The sequence below is a fragment of the Coccinella septempunctata genome, chromosome 7, assembly GCF_907165205.1.
Source record: "Coccinella septempunctata chromosome 7, icCocSept1.1, whole genome shotgun sequence".
NCBI classification, from domain to species: domain Eukaryota; kingdom Metazoa; phylum Arthropoda; class Insecta; order Coleoptera; family Coccinellidae; genus Coccinella; species Coccinella septempunctata.
In genome coordinates this window covers 24,442,701-24,468,172 of record NC_058195.1, presented here as the reverse complement: position 1 = coordinate 24,468,172, position 25,472 = coordinate 24,442,701, and the positions used below count along the sequence as shown (strand labels likewise).

At 37.3% G+C, this 25,472-nt stretch overlaps 1 protein-coding gene across 1 annotated transcript in view; it reads left to right on the top strand.

The window, feature by feature from the left end:
• The window catches only part of LOC123316425 (dynein axonemal heavy chain 3), a 2,043,583-nt gene that overhangs the window by 624,588 nt on the left and 1,393,523 nt on the right, over positions 1-25,472 (top strand). Inside the window, exon 18 of the mRNA XM_044902499.1 lies at positions 14,671-14,802. Within this exon, the coding sequence (XP_044758434.1) occupies positions 14,671-14,802 (132 nt within the window). The remainder of the gene's footprint in view (positions 1-14,670; positions 14,803-25,472) is intronic.

Sequence of the window (25,472 nt, the reverse complement as noted above, 5' to 3'; positions counted from 1 at the left end):
AAAAATATAACTCAAGAATTCTCTATTAAAACTTTGGAAGATGGAACCTCAAACCACAATCCCGTCGAATTGACAATTGGAGAAGAACAAAGAGAAAAACTGATGGAAATAAGAGAATATACCAATTGGCGAAATACAGCCATTTAATACAATCGGAAATAACAGAAATTCCAACAATAAGCACTCCAAAGGATCTGGAATGTGCTGTTGATAAACTGGAAGAGATTATATTGAAAGCTTACGAAAAAAGCACGAGAAGAGTGAAGAGACCAGCAACAAGTCATTCCCATGGCGATACGCCTAAAGAAGTAAAAGATCTAATACGAGAAAATCTAAGACTAAGAAGAATATATCGGACGAATAAAAATGATCTGAATTAGAAGGAACCTAAACCGACATAGTCAGGTTCTGAAAAATGCCCTGAAAGATCAAAGAACAAGCAGATGGAACAAAAGGGTTCAAGAACTTAATACAATTGATCATTCTGCATGGATAATGCAGAAAAGCCTCCCAGGAGAAAAGACTGAAATTCCACCCCTACACGGAGAAAGGGGAATGGCGTATACTAATACAGATAAGGCAGATGCATTTGCGGACTCGATCGGAAGAGAATCGAGAGTAAATTACAAGATAAACGACGATAATGAAGATTTGGAAGAACTGGTTGAAGAAAATGATGAAGAAATGAATGAATTACCAGAGGCTGCTGAAATAGACAAGCCAACATCGCCAAATGAAATCAGGGAAATAATTAGAAGTTTGAAGAAGAGGAAAGCTCCCGGAAGCGATAAAATAACGAATGTTATGTTAAAGAAATTACCTAGAAAAGGTATAGCCGCTCTAACAAATATGGCGAATGGAATCATGAGGACAGAACACTACCCAGAAAAATGGAAACCAGCGGAAGTCATTACTATGGGCTATTAAATGGTTTATTGAATACTTTCAATAAACCATTTAAAGAGAAGAAGTTCCCACAAAACTACAGACCGATAAGTCTACTGTCGGCGTTAGGAAAAGTAGTAGAAAGGATTATCGCCACGAGGCTAAATGAGGAAACCGAAAATCCGAAACTGATACCACCAGAACAGTTCGGATTCAGAAGAGAGCATTCAACAGAGCAACAATTATTAAGGCTCACAGATTACATTACAGAGGGATTCCAAAATAAACAAGCCACAGGTCTTGTTTTACTAGACGTCGCCAGAGCTTTCGACAGAGTATGGCATGAAGGATTAATATATAAGATGAGAAGTGCCGGATATTCGATCAAAATATGCAAGTTGATCCGGAATTGTCTCAAAAATAGAAGATTTTACGTGAAAGTGAAAGGAGAGTGCTCCACAACAAGAGATTTAGAGGCTGGAGTACCCCAAGGGTCAGTGCTTGGGCCACTTCTGTACAACATATACATTCACGATATTCCGAAGAATCCAAGAACCATGCTAACGTTATATGCTGACGACACAGGCATAGCAACTCGACACCGAAACCCAGGAGTAATAGAACGAATTCTACAAGAAACGATCGACGAAACAAACGACTGGTGCATAAAGTGGAAAATCAAGCTCAATGGACAAAAGACACAAGCAATATTATTACAGAATAGAAGACTGCGACTCACAACGAATCTAGAAGTTGGCGGCGAAGAAATCGACTGGAAAAATTAAGACAAATATTTAGGAATAACGCTTGACAAAAGACTTACTTAGAAAAGACATATCAAACAAGCAATCGACAAAACGAAAGCAGCGATGAATAGACTTTACCCTTCAATAGGAAGAAGATGCCACATGTCGAAAGAGACAAAATTGAAGATAATCAAAGCCGTTGCTAGGCCTCAACTGACTTATGGATCAGTTGCCTGGGGCTTCGCGGCAAAGAGCCACATCAAAAGAATTCAGGCCACTGAAAACAAGCTGCTACGATGTGCAATAGATGCACCTTGGTTTGTCAGGAATACACAGATTTATAGGGACCTAAAATGGGAAACCATAACGGAATTCATGAACAGAAAAGCAGAGAAATTATTCGAAACAGCGAAAAACCATCCGAATCAAGAACTCAGGAGACTAGTGGACTACTACACAGAGGAAGACAAAAGGAGAATGCGAATTTACCGAAGGAGACAAAAGAGATCAATTAAAAAGAGATTAAAATAAAAACAGAAACTTATTGAGAAATTCAATAAAGTGTTAATCCAATAGAGGATAAACACATAAATCCCAGCACGATAGTGTGCGAGATGAAAACCAACTAAGAGATTAACGGTTTATAGGCAAATGCCCGGAACCAAAATACAAGAAGCAGTTAAGGGTTTTTAGTGGGTGTCGAGCTCAGAAGTGTGAGAAACCCCACACTTGTTCCCCGTCAGGAGAGGGTGGTTCGTCTGATTTGCAGATTTTCCCCCTGCTACACAAAAAAAAATTCTCCAAATCGGGGATATAGGATTAGTTTCGTAGCGACGCGGCGCCACCATAGCATTCGCTTCGTTCTATCCTTGTTCTACCAAAGAAATGATACTCTCTCGTTTTATTTTGTTCTGCGCTGATATCCATCAAAGGATAAAAGTGGTCTCGATCGATCAACGAGATCAAAAAATTAACTGGATCATTTTCTCAGCAGTTAGCTATAAATAAATATTTTTGATTTACACTTTAATTTTCGTTGTAAAAACAAATCTGCAGATATTCCAACACTGTCGAAGGAGTATTTATCTTTCACTCTGTTATCTATGAGGGGAATTCTATCTTATTTCAACTTTTGAATATTTCTGAAGTTGATATGGAACTGTTAGCTGTATCTGTATCTGTCCCATCCGTTAATCTGAGATTTGGTGTTGCCTCAATTTCCAATAAAAAAAGATGATAGTTCAACAATACCGAATTTTGAAGCTGTATTTCTTGATTATCCACAAAGAAAACTGAAAGTGATGTTGAAGAAATGAAAGTTTCGCAATCTTTCTCGAAACTAGTTCATTTTCACACACCAATAATTGCTAATAAATACGATACATTCGTAAGTCGTAGAAATGTATTCAAATTATTTTCAAATATCATATGACAATAAATTGTCAATTTCTGAAAAGCACTACCTGTGTGGGAATATATATACATAGGTATATTCTTTTGAAATAGAGTGCTACAAACTCTTATAATCTGAAAACAATGAAGCGGGTGTAAAGAAATGGCAACAAGAGACAGATCTTGGAACCTCGTTCCAGATCTCAGTGTAAGCAGAGGAAAAATGACAACGGGGTACCATACATATCCTTGTATGATATATGAAAACAGAGATGAAAAAACTTTCTGTTTGCTCGTATAAGTGTAAGAATAATGAATTGGGAAGAATAAGCTGAAATTATTATATTGAAGGACATCTTCTTCATAGGACAAAATCCAAAAACTTCTTCCCCCTACTTTCTACCATGATGTTTAACAAAGTGAGAATAATTTGAAATCAAAGCTAAACGAGAGGGATATTGAATTTTATATTTGTCATTAAATAATTTCGAAATTTGTAACCCATCTCAAAAAAATATCGGTCACCGAATGAATGTCTTCGAAACCACTCTAAAATTTATATATTCTGCATCTGCATCTTGGACAGCCTTCCACCTAAGGAGCATGCTATTATTCCGACCATGGCCAGTCCTAGGTTGATTCAGGGTACACCAAATTTTTCTAGGAAATTCAAAGCCAGTGACTTTTTTGAAGGATCAATAGTCAAACCTTTATTAAAGAGATCACGCGAATTCCATTCTGATTGCCAAAATTCCATATGGCTATTAGTCGAATAAAGAGAATCATTAGACCATAAAGGCTTCCAAGATTTCAATCTGGCACTTCTAGAATTTGGTAAATATAATAAAATTGGGAATAAATATGGGAAGGAATGAAATTTATTTCAAGATTTCGAGACTTCGACCTGTCGGCGATTATGAGGTGGTACGATGTTTGACAGAACGGGTAACCAATGCAGAGGTGTAGATTTGATAGTTGCAGTAACAATCATCATAGAATCATTGAGTAGGGTATGGATTTTATTGACGTGAGCACTGTTGCACCAAACAGAGCAACAGTACTCAGCAGCAGAAAAAACTAAAGCTAAAGCTGCCGTACGAAGTGTGATGGCATCAGCACCCCAAAAAGAACCAGCTAGTTTTTGAAGTATGTTGTTCCTCGATTTTAATTTTAAACGTAAACTTTCCAAATGAACCTTGAAATTCAATGAAGAATCTAATTTTATTCCGAGATATTCAGGATTGAAATTATGTTGTAAAACATCATCACTAAAAATTACTTTCAATTTTATATATTGTGCTGATTATTTAAATTGAAACAGAAAACCTCTGTTTTATTTGGATTAGGTCATAACCGACATTCAAAGAAATAATTTTTCAGGATTTCTATATCTTGGGTTAAAGCATTTTCCATTACTTCAGAATGGCGAAAAGCAAGAGCAATATCATCGGCGTAAATAAATTTTTTGGAAAACGTATCGGGGATATCACATAAATATAAATTGAAAAGAAGGGGAGATAACACCGATCCTTGTGGAAGTCCATTATTCAAAGTTTTGAAACTACTGCTTTTATCATTAACAAGAACACGAAGTCTTCGATCAGATAATATATTTTCTATCAAACGAAACTGATTCCATATCTCGACAAGACGTGAAAAAAAAAAACGAATTTAGACATCTTAATTGGAATTTCTCAATTTTCATTTTTATTTTAGGTTTGCGTTTTTTTATTTTTGTTATATATTATTATTATTCATCGTATGAATATGTTCGTTGCAGAGAACACACGCGTCTGATTGTGCTCTCCGAGATACACCTAGTAACAAATATTTAATATTCTTTACCATCATTATAAACTTCTAATAAAAGTCCAGTTGCGACTGAAGAGTATAAGTGAAAATGACGACCAGACAAAAAAGTGAATAAGAAAAATCCATTAATCGAAGCTCTAAAGTCTGACAGCGTGATCAAGCAAATATCAGAAGCAATCATAATTTCCATTAGCAGTAAGTTTGCTGAAAAATTCGATTTATATGAAACTAGCGAATTTGGAATCAGAAAATCAATTACTAAATCTAATTCTGATAAAGTCGATGTTGAATTCAGGGATATTTCCTATAAGAAACTGGAACAAAAAGTTGAAATTCTCGAGCAGAGGACTAAAAATAAAAACATTCGTCTTATCGGTTGCAAGGCATCCCATGGTGAAGATGCTACCACTAAGTTCAAGGAACTCCTTATTGACAAATTGAATATAAAAGTTACCGACAAAATTTCCGAGGTTTACAGAACAAGACTTCGAACGGGAACCAACCTGGCCATCTTGTTGTTGTGTTCAGGGATTTGGAATTCAAGAATTTAATATTTAAAAGGAAAAAATCGCTGAAAGGATCGGGTGTTGTAATGAAGGAGGATTCAACTCGTGAAAGATTGAAATTGGTTAAGGAATCGTCTGGGGAGTATGGTTTCAAGAATGTGTGGACTTTTAATGGAGCGGTTTACGCCAAATCTTGATGTGATGTGCGGAAACTCATTTTGGGTGTGTAAATGAATGGTTTTTTGTTTCAGTTGATTTAATGACTGGCTGTAGTCTTTTGCATTTATTGCTTGCCGGCGAATTTATGGAAATCTGTTACGTTGGGGTCATTTATATGTACAATCTTTAGTACCTAAGTTTGATAATTTTAAAATGTTTAATGAGCAAAATAAATTTGATGTTGTTGCATTGTCTGAAACATGGTTGAACGATTCTATTGATTCGGAGAATTTGAAGATCTCTCAGTACAATTTTTTGAGTCGTGATAGAAATACAGGTGAGAGGGGTGGAAGAGTTGCGTTATATTAATAATAGGTTTCGATATGAAATTGTTGATATTTTAAACACTTAGAACATAGAGCAGTTGTTCGTTAGGATACAACATAATGGAATTTCTGTAATTATTGGTGTAGTTTATAAGCCGCAACAATTGTCTTAAAAACTTTTTACTGATGCCTCAGAGTATAGATTGAATTATGCATTACTCAATTGTGAAAATGTTAACTGTGTTGAAGATGTCAATATAAATTTTCTCATTGACCGCTTGCCTTCGGTAAAATATTTCAGTTCTATGGTCTCTTCTATCGGTATGCAACAACTCGTACGGTAACCAACCCATATTACGGCGAACTCGGAGTCTTTCATCGATGTTATACTGTGTCATACAAACAGAACATTGGTTCTACTTTCTTTTGTTCATCTGATTTCTCTCAGTATATAGAGTATATAGAAGAAGCAGATCAAGGGAGAGGTGGCCACCAGTTCAGTGCGAGACGTCGAAGGGAGTAGACGTGTTGAGTGATTTTTCGATTACACGACAAAGGAATTTGATTGAATACTGATTATTTTGGGGGAGTTTTGTAAATGTGTTTTGTTGTGTTGTGTTGTATACATTCAAGATCAAAAGATCGTTGGTTGTGCAAATCACATCAGGTGATACTTTTTCTATATAATAATTGGTGATTTCCGTTCTTTTCTCTCTCATTGATATCTACCACCTTTGTAAAAAACTTAAAACGTTCAGCCATGTCGGAGACCTCAGATAATGAGGGTTCCTACATGGAAGCTTCCGAAGAAGTCGATGACTTCAGCGAGAATGAGTCTGAAAGACAGACTACTTTACGAGAAGATAACGAGCAAATAAAAACTCAAATCACGAAACTGAATGCCTGTAGAGGATTCTTCAAAAAGAATGGACTATTTACACTGTCTTTTCTGTACATTTACAGTTGATGCAATTTTTCTACAAAAATCCCCAATATTTTCGAAGCTTCATACGGCCTAATCTTTATCCTACCCGTCACAATATGTTGGTGTATCCAGTGCATAGACTATCTTCTACTGAAAGGGGATCCTCATACATGGCAGTGAAACTATACAACAGCCTTCCTAATAATATTCGCGAAATAAAAGATTTCAAAACCTTCAAAAGTAAAATATTGAATTTTCAATGGATTCGGGACCATATTCTGTGACCGAATTTTTGTTGATTGGGAGCATTTTGTAGGGTTAACATTTTGTTTTCATTCTCATTTATGTATATTTCTTGACTTGTTTGTGTTTCATTCTTGTATTGATTTAATAAAATGAATAAATTATTGTTATTAAAAACAGTTCACTAATTGATTAATGAACTCCACCTATCGAAAGTAAAAATAAATAAGCTTTCAGCGCCGAAACCCCCTACATTTGCCGAAATTGCGAGTTCGGCAGCGAGAAATAATGTCACTTCTGACATTAAGAGGAATCAAGCAACGCTGATTGCTAAACCTCAAAACGCACCCCTATCTAAACGCGCACGTAAAGACCGCTCCTCGTCAAACGAGAAAAACCCCAAAAAAGCACCTGAAGTGCCTAGAAAAGACAAAATCCCACCTATCACGATGATGGGCTCATCAGATTGGGTAGAGATTTCTAAAGCACTCTACACCAAGAAGTTCAACTACAGCCGCGCAACCGTAGTTAAAGACGGTATTAGAATCAGATTATAGAGAAATTAGCAAATTTTTGAACAGCATGGTAAAGAATTTCCTACCAAATGGAGGAAGAGAAGAAGATATATGCCGTCATCAGGCATTTACCAATCGACGCTGATCTTGCGTTCATTTAGGTTGACCTGATATTCCAGGGAATTTCAGACGCTGAGGTGTCGAGAATGAAATCGAACAAGACGAAGAAGCCCATACCTCTCTACCTGGTTAAAACCCAGAAAAAAGAAATCTTCGAAGTGAATCGACTCTACAACCCCTGTATTGTGAAAAGACCAAAATCCCACCCCCTACACGGAGAAAGGGGAATGGCGTATACCAATATTGATAAGGCAGATGCATTGGCAGACTCGATCGAACGAGAATCGAGAATAAATTACAGGATAGACGACGATAATGAAGATTTGGAAATGTTCAATAAAAAATTCAAAGAGAAGAAGTTCCCACAAAACTACAGACCGATAAACCTACTGTCGGCGTTAGGAAAAGTAGTAGAAAGAATTATAGCCACGAGGCTAACTAAATGAGGAAACCGAAAATTTGAAACTAATACCACCAGAATAGTTCGAATTCAGAAGAGAGCATTCCACAGAGCAGCAATTATTAAGGCTCACAGAATACATTACAGAAGGATTCCAAAGTAAACAAGCTACAGGTCTTGTTTTACTAGACGTCGCCAGAGCATTCGACACTTAGAACATAGAATATCAGGAAGGAGCTTTTTCGAATAAATGTGACGGGAATTGTGCGACGGAAACGGCCATATTGGTCTTCCAAGTTCTGATTTGAAAAGTGGCAGACTTGGAAGACAAATGATTCTGTTATCTGTGGTCAAATGAACAAAGTGATGTTTTAACTTAATTTTGGTAATTTGGATTCTTGAAATTTGCTGGAAATGAGGATTTTGGATATTTTATCGTGAATAATTCATAGGTAGGTGATTTTTTTAAGCTGAATATCAGGTATTAATAATGAGTTCCTGAATTTCATGACATAACAAGGTTATCCCATGACAATAACACTCCATGGGCGTAGGTGATGTTAAGTCATAGACCTTAATACCATTAAGTATATAGTCAAGCAGTGTTAGGCGGGGTGAATTTCAGCTTTGATTTTCAATTTGAACGAGCTTGAAAAAGCTTCTGACTTTACGTCAGTGCTTTCCTAATTTTTTTGATTGATCAGAATCAACTGACTATTGAAGTTAGTTTTTTGGAAAATTCACTGTCCTACGCCACTGTTGAAACGGAAATATATGTCGGCCATATTTCTCCTCTATTCCGGTCAAATTGAAATGATCAGTATGCTCGTTCCTGTTATTCTATATTCTAAGATTCGACAGAGTATGGCATGAAGGATTAATATATAAGATGAGATGTGCTGGATATTCGATCAAAATATGCAAGTTGATCCGGAATTATCTCAAAAATAGAAGATTTCACGTGAAAGTGAAAGGAGAATGATACACAACAAGAGATATAGAGGCTGGAGTACCCCAAGGGTCAGTACTTGGGCCGCTTCTGTACAACATATACGTTCACGATATTCCGAAAAGTCCAAGAACCATGCTAACTTTACATGCTGACGACACAGGCATAGCAACTCCGACACCGCAACCCAGAAGTAATAAAATGAGTTCTACAAGAAACGAATGACGAAACAAATGACTGGTGCATGAAGTGGAAAATCATGCTCAATGGACAAAAGAGCCAAGCAATATTACTACAGAAGAGAAGACTGCGACCCACAACTAATCTAGAAGTTGACAGCGAAGAAATCGACTGGAAAAATGAAGCCAAATATTTAGGAATAACGCTTGACAAAGGACTTGCTTGAAAAAGTTATATCAAACAAGCAATCGACAAAACGAAAGCAGCGATGAATAGACTCTACACTCTTATAGGAAGAAGAAACCACATGTCGAAATGAACAAAATTGAAGATAAGCAAAGCCGTTGCTAGGCCTCAACTGACTTATGGATCAGTTGCCTGGGGTTTCGCGGCAAAGAGTCACATCAAAAGTATTCAGGCCACTGAAAACAAGCTGCTACGATGTGCAATAGATGCACCTTGGTTTGTCAGGAATAGACAGCTTTATAGGGACCTAAAATGGCAAACCATAACGGAATTCATGAACAGAAAATCAGAGAAATTATTCGAAACAGCGAAAAACCATCCGAATCAATAACTCAAGAGACTATTGGACTACGACCCAGAGGAAGACAAAAGGAAAATGCGAATTTACCGAAGGAGACCAAGGGATCAATTAAGAAGAGATTAAAATAAGAACATAAACTTATTGAAAAATACAATTCAGGCCCGGTATTTTCACCTTCGAATAAATTTTATTCAATGTCAATAAATATCTGTCAAATAATTTCCTATCTGACGGATACCTTATTTCGGTGCTTTCAGATGAAATTAGTTGACGAATAACAATTCTTTGTAAACACGGTATACTACTCTTCACTGATTAATATAAAATAAGATACCGCATTGTAGAAATTGTCATAATTCCAACTAGAAAGCAAATATTTTGTGAAAATCACACAAAGAATAACCGTACATCCAGAATCTAAAAAATTAAAACAATAATGACGTACCGACATTCGATCTATGACAAATTAAATCTTATTAACGAGTTTCAATGACAGATTTGTTGGATGAATAACATTATCTGAAAGTGAAAAGACAGCATTTTTACTCATTCTACGAATAAGACTTATCTATCGAATAAATTTATTTATTCGCACGTGAAAGTACCGGACCTTAGTGTTATCCATTAGAGGATAAACACATAAATCTCAGCACGATAGTGTGCGAGAAGAAAATCGACTAAGCCCGGTACTTTCACGTTCGAATAAATAAATTTATTCGATAGATAAGTCTTATTCGTAGAATAAGTGAATATGCAGTCTTTTCACTTTCAGATAGTGTTATTCGTCGAATAAATCTGTCATTGAAACTCGTTACTAAGATTTTATTTGTCATAGATCGAATATCGGTACTTCATTATTGGTTGAATTTCTAAGATTCTGGATGTATGGCTATTTCTTGAGTGATATTCACGAAATATTTGCTTTGTAGTTGGAATTATGACAATTTCTACAATACGGTCTCTTATGTTACATTAATCAGTGAAAAGTAGTATACCATGTTTTCATAGAATTGTTATTCGTCAAATAATTTCATCTGAAAGCACCGAAATAAGGTATCCTTCAGATAGGAAATTATTTGACGGATACTTATTGACAGTGAATAAAATTTATTCGAAGGTGAAAGTACCGGGCCTAAGAGATGAACGGCAAATGCCCGGAACCAATATTCAAGAAGCAGTTAAGGCTTTTCAGTGGGTCTCGAGTTTAGGAGAGTGAGAATCCCCACACTTGTTCCCCCTCAGGAGAGGGTGGTTCGTCTGAATTGCAGATTTTCCCCCTACTACACCAAAAAAAAGAAAGTTAGGTGGGAGGAGAACAGGCGTTTGCGAAATTTGGTTCATTACAAGCTCAATACAACTGTAAGCTGTATTCGGGTTCGACTTTCGGACAGTCCGAGAATGGTTCCAGAACTGCGCACAGGATTTTATACTAGGGCGCAACAGTTTTGCGCAGTTTTAGAACAATTCTCGAACCATCCAAAAGCCGAACCCGAATACAGCCGCTATAACGAGAGAAAAACGAATGTATTTTCAGAATATATCGATGAATGCGTCCAGGAAAGAACAGTGGCGGGAGCTGAAGTCTTTGGGGATTTTGAATGAGTCGCGATCAGATGTCAATGATTATATTCTAGATATTCCGACTAATAATTCAGACCAATCGACTATTGACTATTACGGGGATAATCCAATAAGTTCTGAACTTTTCAGTTTCTGCCTAGTAGATGAAAATGATATAATCAAAGTGCTGAAAAAAATTGAAAATAGTGCGCCATGTTCTGATACTATCTCGATATCGTTTGTTAAAATTTGCTGTCCTCATATTCTTCCATTTCTTGTCAACATTTATAACAGCATTATACTCAGTTCTAAGTTCCCTTCTTCTTGGAAATGTGCCCGTGTCACACCTATCCCGAAAAGAGTTATTCCAAAGGAGCTTTCTGATCTAAGACCGATCACTATACTACCTGGAATATCTAAAATTTTAGATAAGATAATGGCAGTCCAACTTTCTGAATATCTCGAGCTGAATGGGATTCTGCCTGCGACTCAGTCTGGTTTTCGTCCGGGATATAATGCAACCAGTGCACTTCTCGATGTGACTGATGACATTTTTGAGTCCATTGATAAATCCAGATGTTCTGTTTTATTTTTGCTGGACTTCAGTAGAGCCTTCGATACTGTGCGGCATGATATCGTTTTGACTATCTTGTGGAGTGTCAGGTGAAGCTCTTAACCCTCTGAGCTCCTATCTTGCTGGACGTTCGCAGTTTATGAAGTTGGGAGACAGGATCTCATGCGCTAAATCTGTTCAGAGTGGAGTACCCCAGGGCTCGGTGCTTGGGCCTCTTCTCTTCATAGTGTACACCAGCCAATTCACCAAGAGTATCCCTCATGGAAAAGTTCATATGTATGCTGACGATTTTCAGATTCTTTTTGATTTCCTCCTGAATAATTTTGATACCGCAGCTGTTAGAATGAATCATGAAGATCTAGATAGGTTGGCACTTATAGCGGAAAAACATTCATTGATATTGAATGCAAGGAAATCATTCGCTATAATTTTTGGGTCGAAAAATAATAGAAACTTTGTTGAGAATAATTTCAGGCCTGTGATCCGCGGGGATACCATTACTTTCCAGGAGAACGTAAGAGACGTGGGCCTGACAGCTCGTTGAGATTTCGTGAGCATGTTGTGTGTTTGATCAGGAGAGCGTATGGGGCCCTGAGAATGCTCTACCAGCAGAGATCTTATTTGCCTATTACTACAAAGAGGGTCTTGTGTGAGAGTTTGGTCATGTCAAAATTTAATTTTATAGTTCTACTGTCTACATCTTTTGTCTTGACCAAGAAACAGCGTGTTCAATATATGTAGCTGCATCAGGTTCATATATGGGATTAGGAAATATGAGCATGTCTCGCATATGCTAAAGGCGCTGTACTGGTTGCCAATAAAAAAATGTTTTGAGTATTATGCTTTGTGTAGTTATCATAAAATTATAATTGAGAAATGTCCGCCATATCTTCACAACAAACTGAGGTATAGAACTGATATTCATAATTTGAATGTAAGACATAGGAATCTGCTCTCTTGTGCCCAGCACAGAACTTCAAGAGAGAAATCAGGGCTCATCTCCTTCAAGCTCTGCATGCATAATATCGCCTAAACTACGAGCTTGCCGAAGTTGAAACTGGTACCAATCTACTCAGTGCTTCATAGTATGTATAGTCTTATGACTCTGTGTTTTTTAGAATCTGTAAAAAAAAATTAAAAACTGTAAACTCGTCATCGCCGTCCAAAAGCTGTATCTTGGAAAGGCTGTCGATTTGGAAACAAATTTATACGAACCATTACTTTGGTTCACACGCAGTTGCGCATGTGAAGCGAGGAAAACTCACACATGGAGAAGGAATGCTGGTGCAGGACAACACAGAAATTCAGAGCCTAAACCCAGGGGAAACATATAAATATCTAGACATAAAAGGTCTAGAAATAAAGACCTCTAAGACTAGAACCATCTTCAAAACAGCATTCCTGAACAGAATAAAGAAGATCCTGCAAAGCAAGCTCAATGCCAAAGCACTGGTCACATCGATAAAAACCTGGGCAATGCCGTGCTTGGCCTATTCCTTCGGAGTTGTTAAATGGTCCACCACTGACCTCAAGGCCATTGACACACAGGTAAGAGTTCTTCTAACGAGACATGGAGTACACCACCCTCATGCCACCGTGAACAGACTCTACATACCCAGGAAAGATGGAGGGAGAGGCCTGCAAAGCGTGGAAAGGGCACACTATAAAAATGTCATGGAGATGAGGCAATATTTCATCAGGAAAAAATCACCATTCTTCAGAACACTGCGTGAGGAAGATGTAAACATCACAGCATTAAACCTTGCTTCCAACAGTGAACTTGAACCTCCCACAACGGCGATGCTATCTGAGGAATGGCATGGGAAAGCCCTACACGGCAGGTACCCGACAGCCCTGGAACGAAAAACTATTGACAAGGAAAAATCAGTCTCTTACCTCGAAGCTGGTTACCTTTTTGCTGAAACAGAGGGCAGGTTGGCGGCAATCCAGGATCAGATGGTCCCTACGAGAGCATACCTGAAAAACATAATAGGTAAAAACATCGCGAACGATAAATGCCGGAAATGTTCACAGTCACCCGAAACCATACAGCATATCACCTCGTCCTGCCCAATCATGGCCCCTAGAGAATATACTGACCGCCACAACGCTATGGCAAAAATATACCACCAAGCCATCGCCGTCCAAGCCGGCCTTATAAAGGGAACAAAAAAAGTGTACGAATACATACCTAAAGAGATGCTGGAGAACGACAAGATCAAGCTGTATTGGGATGCTCCACTCGTCACAGATAGATCTATTCCCCATAATCGGCCGGACATTGTCATATTTAACAAGACGAAGAAGAAGGTCATAATCATCGACGTCACCATTCCAGCAGATGACAATGTCGAAAAAGCTTACTCTGAAAAAAAAAACGAAATATCATGATCTCGCATTTGAACTGAAAGAGATTTATAAACTTACCAGCACCGAGATACTCCCTCTCATCATCAGCACGAATGGGTTAGTTGAAGAACACCTAACTGAAAATACTCACCGTCTTGGATTGGAAGAAAGATTAATATCTGATTCTCAGAGAGAGGTGATTTTGTGGACGACAAGGATCTGTACGAGGAGTTTTGACCAGTGGGTGAGGGTCCATGGACCCGGCGTTCTCACTGCCATAGCCAAACCCTACAAAGGTGAAAAAAAAATATTAAAAAAAAATATATATAATATAAATAATCCTGTCAAATTGTTCTGTGCACACAGCTATAAGTGGTGTTATTTTCTCAACGCAATACATCAAATAGGAAAACAGTATAGAAAATATAATTAATTATTCTACTTCTATGCTCATTATATATGATTATTTTATTCATTTTCAGGGAATGGTGGAAAAATGGTTGGTCCAAGTAGAGCAACTAATGATTCAATCACTCAAAGATATCACCAGGGATGCCCTTTTCGCATATGCATCTATGGATAGGCCAGAATGGATTGTTTCTTGGCCAGGCCAGGTATGGGTAATAGCTAATCATTATCATAATGGTCAATAGATAATAATCAGTTGTTGCAATAATGGGAGTTCCATAATATACTATATTATTTCGTTGGCAATGGGGCTAAAATCGAATGGGACCATTCATAGTTCAAAACTTTTATATTAGAAATCATGAAAAATAGCTATTTGTGTATTGAGTGCGCGTAATAATATATTGTCTATTGAAAGAGACTCCTTCGTCGCGCGATGCTCTTTTGAAATCGATAATGAATTTGAGCTCGAATTACACACAAGATTTTTTTACAATCGAGCAGTTCACATTAAAAATGAAATCGTTTGTACAATTTTTCATGACAATTCCAGACGCTGGAGAAAGTCTGAATGAGTTTGAAATTGCATGTTCCGCCATTGTTACTGATTCAACCATTTTGCACTTCAGATGATTCACCTTTACCCAAGATTTTATGTGACGGTTCAATTTTGCTATTAATGCTTTCTTCAATGTATCCCTTGGGTGTAGAAGAACTTCTCCAACCTTTTGACCTTTTAATTGATATCAGCTCCTAACTAGAAGTGTAGCTATTGTGCGACGAAATTTGTGGCCTGTATATAATTCTTAATCTGATACATTCAAATATACTAGGCTATTTCACAGGTTATTTTTCGAATTATAATCATTCCATCAGTTGTTTAGAGTATTTTCCGTTACAATATCGTAGAAATAGACGATATAGGGTATCGTCATCGCAACATACTTTCTGTAGAATGATACCTAATCAAATTCTTCACTATTAGCAACAGTAAAGACACTACATGTTCTTGTTTTTGAGTTAGGATTTTTGATATTAATAGCAAATCTTTGTTTTCGATGTTTCTTATGATTATTTTCAAGGTTCATCTTTTCAACTTCAAATTGAGTTTTATCATATCCAAATTGGGATTAAACAAATTGAAAAGGAGAATAAGCTACTTCAAAATGGTAAACACAATCGAATTGGGAATAAACTCATTCAAATTGAAACTGAACAATTTCATATTGGGACATCACTAAAATATTTTAATATATTAAACAAAGTTGACCATTTTGTGGGTTACACCATTTATACCTCAAGATTGGATGAACTGTTTGTTATGAAAGATGATTTTTCGTATTCTTCTACGGCCGGTTTAACATAAAATACTTTAAAACTCTGAAAAAATTTGATGAAATGAGAATAACGCCAGTAAGTATCGTTACGGTTAATAGCGTTAAAGTACTATATTCGATATTGATTCGGTTTAGTATATTTTCTAATGATATTATCGCATCTGAGTCCAGGTGTTATTACACCTGTCTTTCTACCGAACCCTACGAAAATTATATAAAAAAATTATATACATAGTTATTTGAACGAACTTTGACAGGAGTTTCACGGTTACGTCCATTGTTAATCGGCACTAAAGAAAAGAAGAAAACATCTTAGCGTCATATATTGTGTACTGTGAAGTGAGAGTACTGAAACACTTGAAGAAGAGGAAGTGAAAGCACCACAGAATAAGACAAAGTTTATTTCTGTAACCTGTGAAAGTAAGTCAACTACGAAGACCTCATAACAATAAATAATACGAGAATAGTATGTCAATGTTCAAGTACAGTCTTCAGCACAGAACACAAATAATAAGAAGTGTTAACTCCCATTTTCAACAGAATTGACCGCCATCTTAGGTGTGGGTTCTCATAATAAGTAAAGTGTTCTATTATTTGTGGTATAAAAAGTGGAAAATCATGAAAATACATATAAATTATCGTAAAAATACTTGAAGGATACAAGTATGTATCCAATATTACCAATATTAATTAGTGAAATTATGATCAATTGGTGGATTTTCTGAAATCCTTTATAATTTGTCTCAAATATTAGTGAGGTTTATGTTAGCTTCCTGGTACATTTTCATTCCGAATTCTGAAACTGAGAACTATTTCATGAATCGAATAAATTATAAATCTGATGACAAAACTCAGCGGTATGTAACGCGTTTGTCTCCGAACAGAAAATTTCAATAGCTGCTGCTACAGTGTGACTCAGTTGCTGCCACATTCACGTTCATCTTCATATAGGAATCTGAAAAATTGAAATTATTTTCAGTTAATTTACTACAGCATCTATATACTGTTTCAGAATTATCAAAATGGAAAGCTTCTTTTATTTGGTCCATACAAGCAAACTTCCCTGTCTCAAATTCTATTCACTCGATATTCATCGATTGGTGAGGTAGATAAAGAATTCTTAATGGAAGATATATCGAATATGATGAATGCAATATTAGTATTTGAATTTGGATAATTAGATGTGAAAATCTAATTATCTAATGATATAAGGTGGATTTACAGGGGGTTTAGGAATTCACAGATATTTGAGGTACTTCCCTAGGATTATTGAAATCAGACGATGTAAAATGAACCTGACATATTCGGAAATGAGAAACATTGCTTTTTGAATCTGAAATACAAATTTTCATCCAAGTTTCTCTTCTTGAGGGATCTTTGGGAAATGAAAAATAGTTATTTTCCTATCAAGTGCGGAAAGTGATACTTGCCCGCACGAAACTGCCGTTGCCCGAACGATGCGAAGCAGAGTTCGGGTAAGCAGTTGAGTGCGGGCAAGACACTTTACGCAAGAGTTAGGAACAATATTTTTTCTACAAGCGCTTGAAATATATAAATATATCAATTGCACGATACAGATCATATCTCATTTGATTAATTCATATAAAATGACAGACGTAATTCTGCATGTCGTTACCATGGGTTACTCATCGTTGACGTTCGGTGCATAGAGACATGATAGATTTTAATTTATTCTATAAGATTTGCGTGCGGGAAAAACCCCTGCTAATCCATTCCCGCACGCAAATGCGTGCGGGAAAGAAATAGCAGGCGTTTTTCCCGCACGTTTTGGAAAAGTGTCTCTTTGCAACTTGAAATGCGTGCGGGAAAAAGGTTGAACGCGCACGCTTGTAGAAAAAATAATATATTTCCTACCACTCTGCCATAATCCATTTTGATATTAAATATGATGAAAAATAAATGGTTGTACTAAATGGACCAAAAGATTTTAAATAAATAAAAATTTATTTGAAATCCTCTCTACATGTTTCGCCTCACGGCATCCTCAGGAGCTCTAAAAGACAAAATTTACAACCTACATTAAAACGATCTTTTCTCTGCGATATTAACTTAATTGTCATAAGGTATAGGGTTACATGTCAGAACTAATCTCATAAATACAATTTTGGAAATCCAAGTTGCAATCAAATTGTCACAAATTCAAACTTTCTCAACGTTTCTAGAAAATTCACTAAATTGGAAACCACTACTTAAATTTTTTTGTCAAGATGTAAGATGACATCAGGATGACATTGACGATTGACGTGTGTTATCCGAAGACGGATGCGTTCCATATTGGCTGCGTTCCTATATCAGACATTCAAAAATGGGGTGATAGCTCAAATGGGCCTCCACTTGAGTATTTAAACAGTTATCTGGGTTACGTTTCAATTGTCTTGTTATTTCATATATTTCTGTCAAATTTAATATATTGCCTTTATCCAAATTGTGAAGTATTTGCACTTCTTCATTAACTTTTTAGGGTTTTCACTCCCAATCTCTGAAACAAAATCAATTAAAAATGAAATCAACGATTTGCTCCTGCGTAAATTCTTGCACTAATTTGTCAGGAGCAAATTAACTAGAAAAAATTGTTGCCTGACAATGAACTCAAAATAAATAACGTTGTCATCTCTATTAAAATAATGTCGGTTAATCTTTAAATGACGTCCAAAGTCTTGTAATTTCTAATGAGCTCTGATATCCTTGTACGCAGAGCTCTGAAGGTCTTGCCTATGTAGAACTTATCACATGATAAGTTCTCCATGCACTTATATGGAGTAAACAATCACAACAGGCACACTAGCTCAAAGATGGATGATAATTGAGCGAAACGTCAAAACACAGCACCGGTCACCAGCCGGCACTTCGAAGTTTTGCGCATGCTTGGCGGCCTTTGAAGGTGCCATGAAATCAGAAGCTGCTTCTCAATTTCCTACTTCAGTTTCATATCGCTAATGGATTATATTACAATATAACAGTACATCATGTCTTTGGATGTATTCAATTGAATGCCTGCCACATGCACAAATTCTCATCTGGTTAGTAGGAAGAATTAGACCAGAACAGATAGATGAAGTTATATGTGCCGAGATTCCTGATCATGTGAATGATCCTGAACTGCATCATATTGTAGTTACCAACATGATTCATGGACCATGTGGCATTATCAATCCCCAATCACCATGCATGGTTCATGGAAAATGTTCAAAACTTTATCCACTAGATTCCACTCCGGACTTTATCACTGTCAACTTTTCGAGTCTCTTCGAACTGTCGATGGTGTTGTGTATCCAACATTTCGTGCTGCATGTCAAGAGCTCAATCTGCTTGGAAGCGATACTCCCTGGAATATAACAATCGCTGTAGCAATTGTTTCTGCATCTGGAAGCCAGATTTTCACATCATTTACCATCAATATTATTTCGGCATGTTTTCTATCGAATAAACTATATATATAATACTATATTCATGTGAACTGTGAAATAAGTACAAAGATGACATGTCAAAAGGAATATTACATCGTATTCGTGTCACATCAGGCAATCCTAATCTAGAGGTGATTATTGCAGAGATCCATACCCAGGCTTTGATTTTGATCGAAGACCTGTGTTATCTCATGTCTAGCAGTATGTTGGTTAAGTTAGGAATGCCATCGCCTCATCATGGTACTAACGACGTTTTCAATGGAAAATAGGAATGCGAACGAGAGTATGATCGAGATGCCTTAAACCACTTAGTACGAACAAATGTACCACTATTGACTTCACAACAAATGGAAGTTTATGATAGGATAATGAAGACAATTTAAGAAGGGAATGAGGACTCATTTTTCCTTTACTTTTCTTATCTCAATAATTTCAGCTACTCTTCGTTCAAAATCAGAAATTGCAGTAGCAGTCGCATTGAATCTAGTGTCTGGTGACTTCCGATAAACATTACCGGTCATGCAAAAATCGACAGCTGCTGATGAAATAAATGCTTGCCTAAAATAATCAACTTTGTGGCGCTATGTGCAAAAACTACAATTAACTACAAACATGCGAGTTGAGTGATCCATCTGCCAGAATTTTTCTTGAACAATTGCTTGATATAGGTAATGGCCGTGTTCCGGTCGATCAATCAACAGGTTTGATTTCATTTCCTCCAAATTTCTGCATTTTTGTATCAACCAAGGATGAGCTAATAAGCAAAGTATTTTCAGATATAATTGACAACCACAAAAACCTGGATCACTTGAGTGAACGAGCCATTCTTGCAGCAAAAAACAGAGATGTTGATCAGTTAAATTTGATCAGTCAAAGTGAAATTATTGGTCCACGCTTTGTTATAAATCTATAGATAATGCAACAAACGAGAATGAAACTACAAATTATCCTACTGAGTTTTTGAACTCATTTGATTTACCAGGTTTGCCACCACACAATTTACAACTGAAGTTTGGATCAGCTGTCAGTATGTTGAAAAATCTTAACCAGCCAAAATTATGCAACGGAACACGTTTTGTGGTGAAACACCTTAAAAGTAACGTGATTCATTGCACAATATTAAGAGGGAAGTATAAAGGTAAGGAAGTTCTTATTCCCAGAGTTCCGATGATCCCAAAAACAAATCGCATGGCCAGTTCTTGGGTGTGTGGCTTAATTCTAGAAAATAATTGTTTTTCTCATGGCCAGTTGTATGTTGAGTGTTCACGAGTCGGTAAACCTTCTGCCCTTTTTATTCTCGCACCCGGAAAAAAAACTAAAAATATCGTTCATCACAAGGTACTACAATGAAGGAATTGTAAAATATTCAAAACAAAAATTTATAATATGTACAACAATTCGGTACCTTTCTCTTAAATAGAGGAAATGCTTTTAATGTAAATAATAATGTACAATTTCAATGTTATTAAATTTTTTGTATATTTTGTACTTTAATTCAACCTAATATAATTATATCCTGCTCAAAAAAATAGCAATGGTTAGTACAACTTTATGTATCTCTAAGGTGAAACAAAGTTCGCCGGTCCTTTAGTAAATAATTAAAATGGTTTTGATCACATCATTTTGAGTGTTTTGGATTTTAACTATGCCAGATAACATTGAAGGAGCGGAAGAAGCGAATGTCAGATTCTTAGTTACTTCGGAACAATTCTCTTCAAATATGAAATAAAACTGAAAATAACTGTTCTCAATATGAAATTGTTTAGTCCCATTTTGAATATGTCTATTCCAAATTCGATTGTGTTTACCATTTTGAAGTTGCTTACTCTCATTTTGAATTTGTTTAATCTCAATTCGAATGTGATTACTTTCAATTTGAAGTTAAAAAGGTATATAATTTTGTTATAAACTTCAGATAACTTATGATGCTATGTAAAACTTAATGAGTCGTATGTTGTGTATGGAGACTTGCGATCTTAACGGTATGAATTTTAGTCCTGTTGCCATGTACATTGATTTTCCAACAATCTACAGATTTTTTCTAATATCTACCATTTGAATAAAAAGTTATTTGGAGTTCATGCCAGTGACCACAAGACTACAGAACACGATGGAGACTCAAGCGGTAATGGACTTTTTGAGTGAGACGAACGAGAAAATGAAAGAAAATTCTCCAAAATTAAATGAGAAAATGGACGAAAACTCTTGTAAGTTGAATGAACAAATGGTCCAAATGGAAAAAAATTCTCGAAAATTAAATGAGAAAAAGGACCAGAAAACTGTAACGATGTGGTGAGTCAACAGATAAATTGGATAAGAAACTGGAAACCATAAATGCAAAATTTGAAGAAATGGACGAGAGGTTCCATATGTTGAGTGAAAAATTTGAAATTATGAAAGAGTGGATGAAAAGTTCGAAAAAGTTATGATGAATATCATAAAATATTTATGGAAAATTTGAAGAAATGGCAGGAATAATTGAACATCATTCCAAATTGATAGAATCCTCGAAAAAAATGTCAAACAGAACAGATATTTTGGCTTCAACACCCTACAGCACAGCGAAAGCGGAAAATGACGGCGAAGGTAGTAGAATGAAGATCAATCCTCCAACTTTTGATGAAAAAACACCCTGATCGACATATCAAAAACAGTTTGAAGCTGCTGCCCTGGCGAACAATTGGAACGTCAACGAAAAATCCACGGCATTAAAAATAGCTCTACGGAAGAGGTACTGAACATTCTGCAAACTATTCCGGAGAGTCAACAAGCCTGTTACGAAGTTCTAACATCGAAACTTCAGATGATGCGATGCTCATCTACAACAAGTATACTGCAAAAATAAAGAACCGAGTGCAGAAAACAGGGGAAAATCTCCAGGAGTTTGAAATTGATGTGGCGATATTGGTCAGACTGGCTTATCCATCTGCACCAGGTCTCTTCCTGGAACAGCTATCAATCCAGACATTCGTGGATGGGATAATAATAATAATGCACAAATAAAGAACCGAGTGCAGAAAACAGGGGAAAATCTCGAGGAGCTCCAGGTAGCTTCCTGGAACAGCTATCAATCCAGACATTCATGGATGGGATAAAGAAAAGTGAAATACAACGAGCCCTGAGACTAGCACGCACTAGAAACATAGATGATGCCTTAGCCCAGGCTTTGGAAATTGAGGCAGCGAAGGAAGCGTCGCATAGGGGACACCTTCGTGTAAGACAAGTCTAGGAAACAGACCGATCTATTGAGGACATTGTCAGATAAGAAATCCTCAGCATATCGCAAGTCAGGAAAAAGGTTACTGTGTGCTGGAACTGCAACAAAAGTGTGCATTTCAAGCGAAACTGTCCAGAATTGGAAAAAGAGTCACGGCAGGGAAACTAAAAGGGGTCGGTGATAAGGGGCATAAATCGACCCAAGCCAAAAATGCCCCCGAAGTGGTAAGCCGAGGAATAATGTCTAAGGATTTATCAAGCATAGTTATCCCCGACCATTATGCGTCCAGAAATTGTTGAAGAATTCAAACTTCGAACTGCGTCTGGACAAGAAATACCGAATTATGCATCGATCGTCTCCACTATTGAATTAGGAAACACAACAGTTAGCCACGAAATTCTGATAGCTGGAATCACGGAAGAAGTTATTTTGGGATTGGACCTTGTTAAGAAGCTTGGATGCCAAATGGATAAGAGTGATGTACTTCAGCTAGGAAGTGAAGAGATTCCATTCAATGATGTGAAGGACGAGATATATCGGATTCGACTGACATTACGTTGCCAGGGCGAACTGAAGGCCATAATGACTTGTAGATGTGACGATGTAACGAGGAGTGGCTGCGTGAGAGTAATTGAGCCCTGTTACGATACAACCTTAGCTAAAGGATTATTACTTGGGAAGACCTCGGTAAGAGTAAGATACAGTATTCCCATCCGAGTGCTTAATGTTAACATGTTTCCAGTCACCCTGAAGAAGAATAACTTGATCGGACATGGTGTACCAGTGTACCATATTTCGGATGCGATAAGTACTGCAGAAGTCTCAAAGGCACAAAGGAATTCTGAAGAACTGGTGTCCTTCCTCACTTCAAAGTGTCAAGAGCTCGACAGATACCAACGACTCAAAGTGAGAAAATTGGTTTAAACGTTCTCCGACGTTTTTGCCACTGACGGAAGAGCAGAGAAGACCGATGTTGTGCAGCATAAAATCAATACTGGCGATGCACAACCTATCCGACAGCATCCTAGACGTCGTCCTTTGGCGAAAAGAGAAGAAGCTGAAAGGATTATTGAAGACATGGCGAGAGAATGTGTAATTGAACCGTCCGATAGCCCCTGGATATGGCCCGTTGTATTAATGAAGAAGAAGGGGAACTACTAGGTTCTGTGTAGACTATGGGCAGTTCAATCAGGCCACTAAAAAGGACAGCTATCCCTTACCGAGAATTGATGATACCCTGGATACACTTTCGGGATCACGTTGGTTTTCCACCTTGGATCTGAAGCGTGGATATTGACAGGTTGGCTTGGATCCAAAAGACAAAGAACGGGCCTGTGGCAGTTTGAAGTGATGCCTTTCGGTCTATGCAATGCTCCTGCCACATTTGAATGTCTGATGGAGACAATATTGAGACGGCTTTCCTAGAAAACTTGTCTGGTGTATCAGGATGATGTAATAGTAGTGGGAAAATCATTCCAAGATCACTTACGCAACCTATCCGAGGGTTTCCAGCGACCTCGTGATGTCAACCTAAAGCTAAGTCCTAAAAAATATAATCTGTTTTGAAGATAAATGAAATATTTAGGACACGTAGTTTCACGTTGAGGTGTGAATGTTGATTCGGATAAGATCAAGGCAGTGCAGGAATGGCCTATACCCAAAGACAAGCGTGCGTTGCGAAGTTTCTTAGGCCTTTGCACTTATTAAAGAAGATTTGTATCTGGTTTTGCCAAAGTTGCCAAGCGCCTGACGAAATTGACGGAAGATGGGCAGGAGTACATATGGTCCGATTTTTGCGCTGAAGCCTTCGAACGATTGAAAAAGGCTCTGGTCACAGCTCCAGTTCTGAGTTACGCAAGGGCTGAAGGTAAATTTGTGCTCGACACCGATGCAAGTAATATAGCCATTGGGAGCGTGCTATCGCGAGTTAAGGATGGACAGGAAAGAGTCATCGGGTACTTCAGAAAGGTGTTGTCCAAACTAGAACGGAATTATTGCGTAACCAGGAGAGAACTTTTAGCAGTCATCAAGTCCGTAGAACATTCCTATAAATATTTGTACGGAAGGAGATTCTTACTAAAAACGGACCATGCTGCTTTGAAATGGCTCCTGAGTTTTAAAACCCGGAAGGACAAGTGAGCAGATGGATTGAGAGGCTGCAAGAGTATGACTTCGACACTGAACACAGATCGAAGACTAGCCATCGCAATGCAGAGCATTATCAAGAAGACCTTGTCCCGGGAATTGCAGCCATTGTTCGCACCTGGAAGAAAAGATCGATTTAAGGCGGACCACCGTGATCGAAGACGACTGGCTACCTGATGAAATTTAAAGAGCACAAGAGGAAGACAACGACTTAAAGGTAATCCTGAGTTGGAAAAAAAGCGTTAGACGCCCTACTTGGGAAGAAGTATCCAGACTGAGCCAGAATATAAAGTCGTATTGGGCACAATGGGAAACGTAAGATTGATTGAGGTCTTCTGAAACGTTGTTGGGAAAATGAAGATGGAACTAAGCAGAGACTTCAGTCGATTGTGCCGAAGAGCCGTGTTACAGATATTCTTATAAGACTACATAATGGAACTTCAGGTGGACATTTCGGGATAACTAAGACGTTGGAAAAAGTCAGGCAGCGATTTTATTGGCTAAATTTTAAGAAGGGCGTTAAAGATTGGTGTAGAAGATGCAAGATTTGTGCTGCTGCTAACGGACCTTATGGTAAGGGAGAAGCATCAATGAAGCAATATAACGTCGGATCCCCCATGGAATGAGTAGCTATCGACATCGCTGGCCCCTTTCCCGAAACAGACCACGGAAACATGTACATTTTGGTAGCGATGGACTATTTCACAAAATGGGTGGAAACCTACGGTATTCCGAATCAAGAGGCAAGT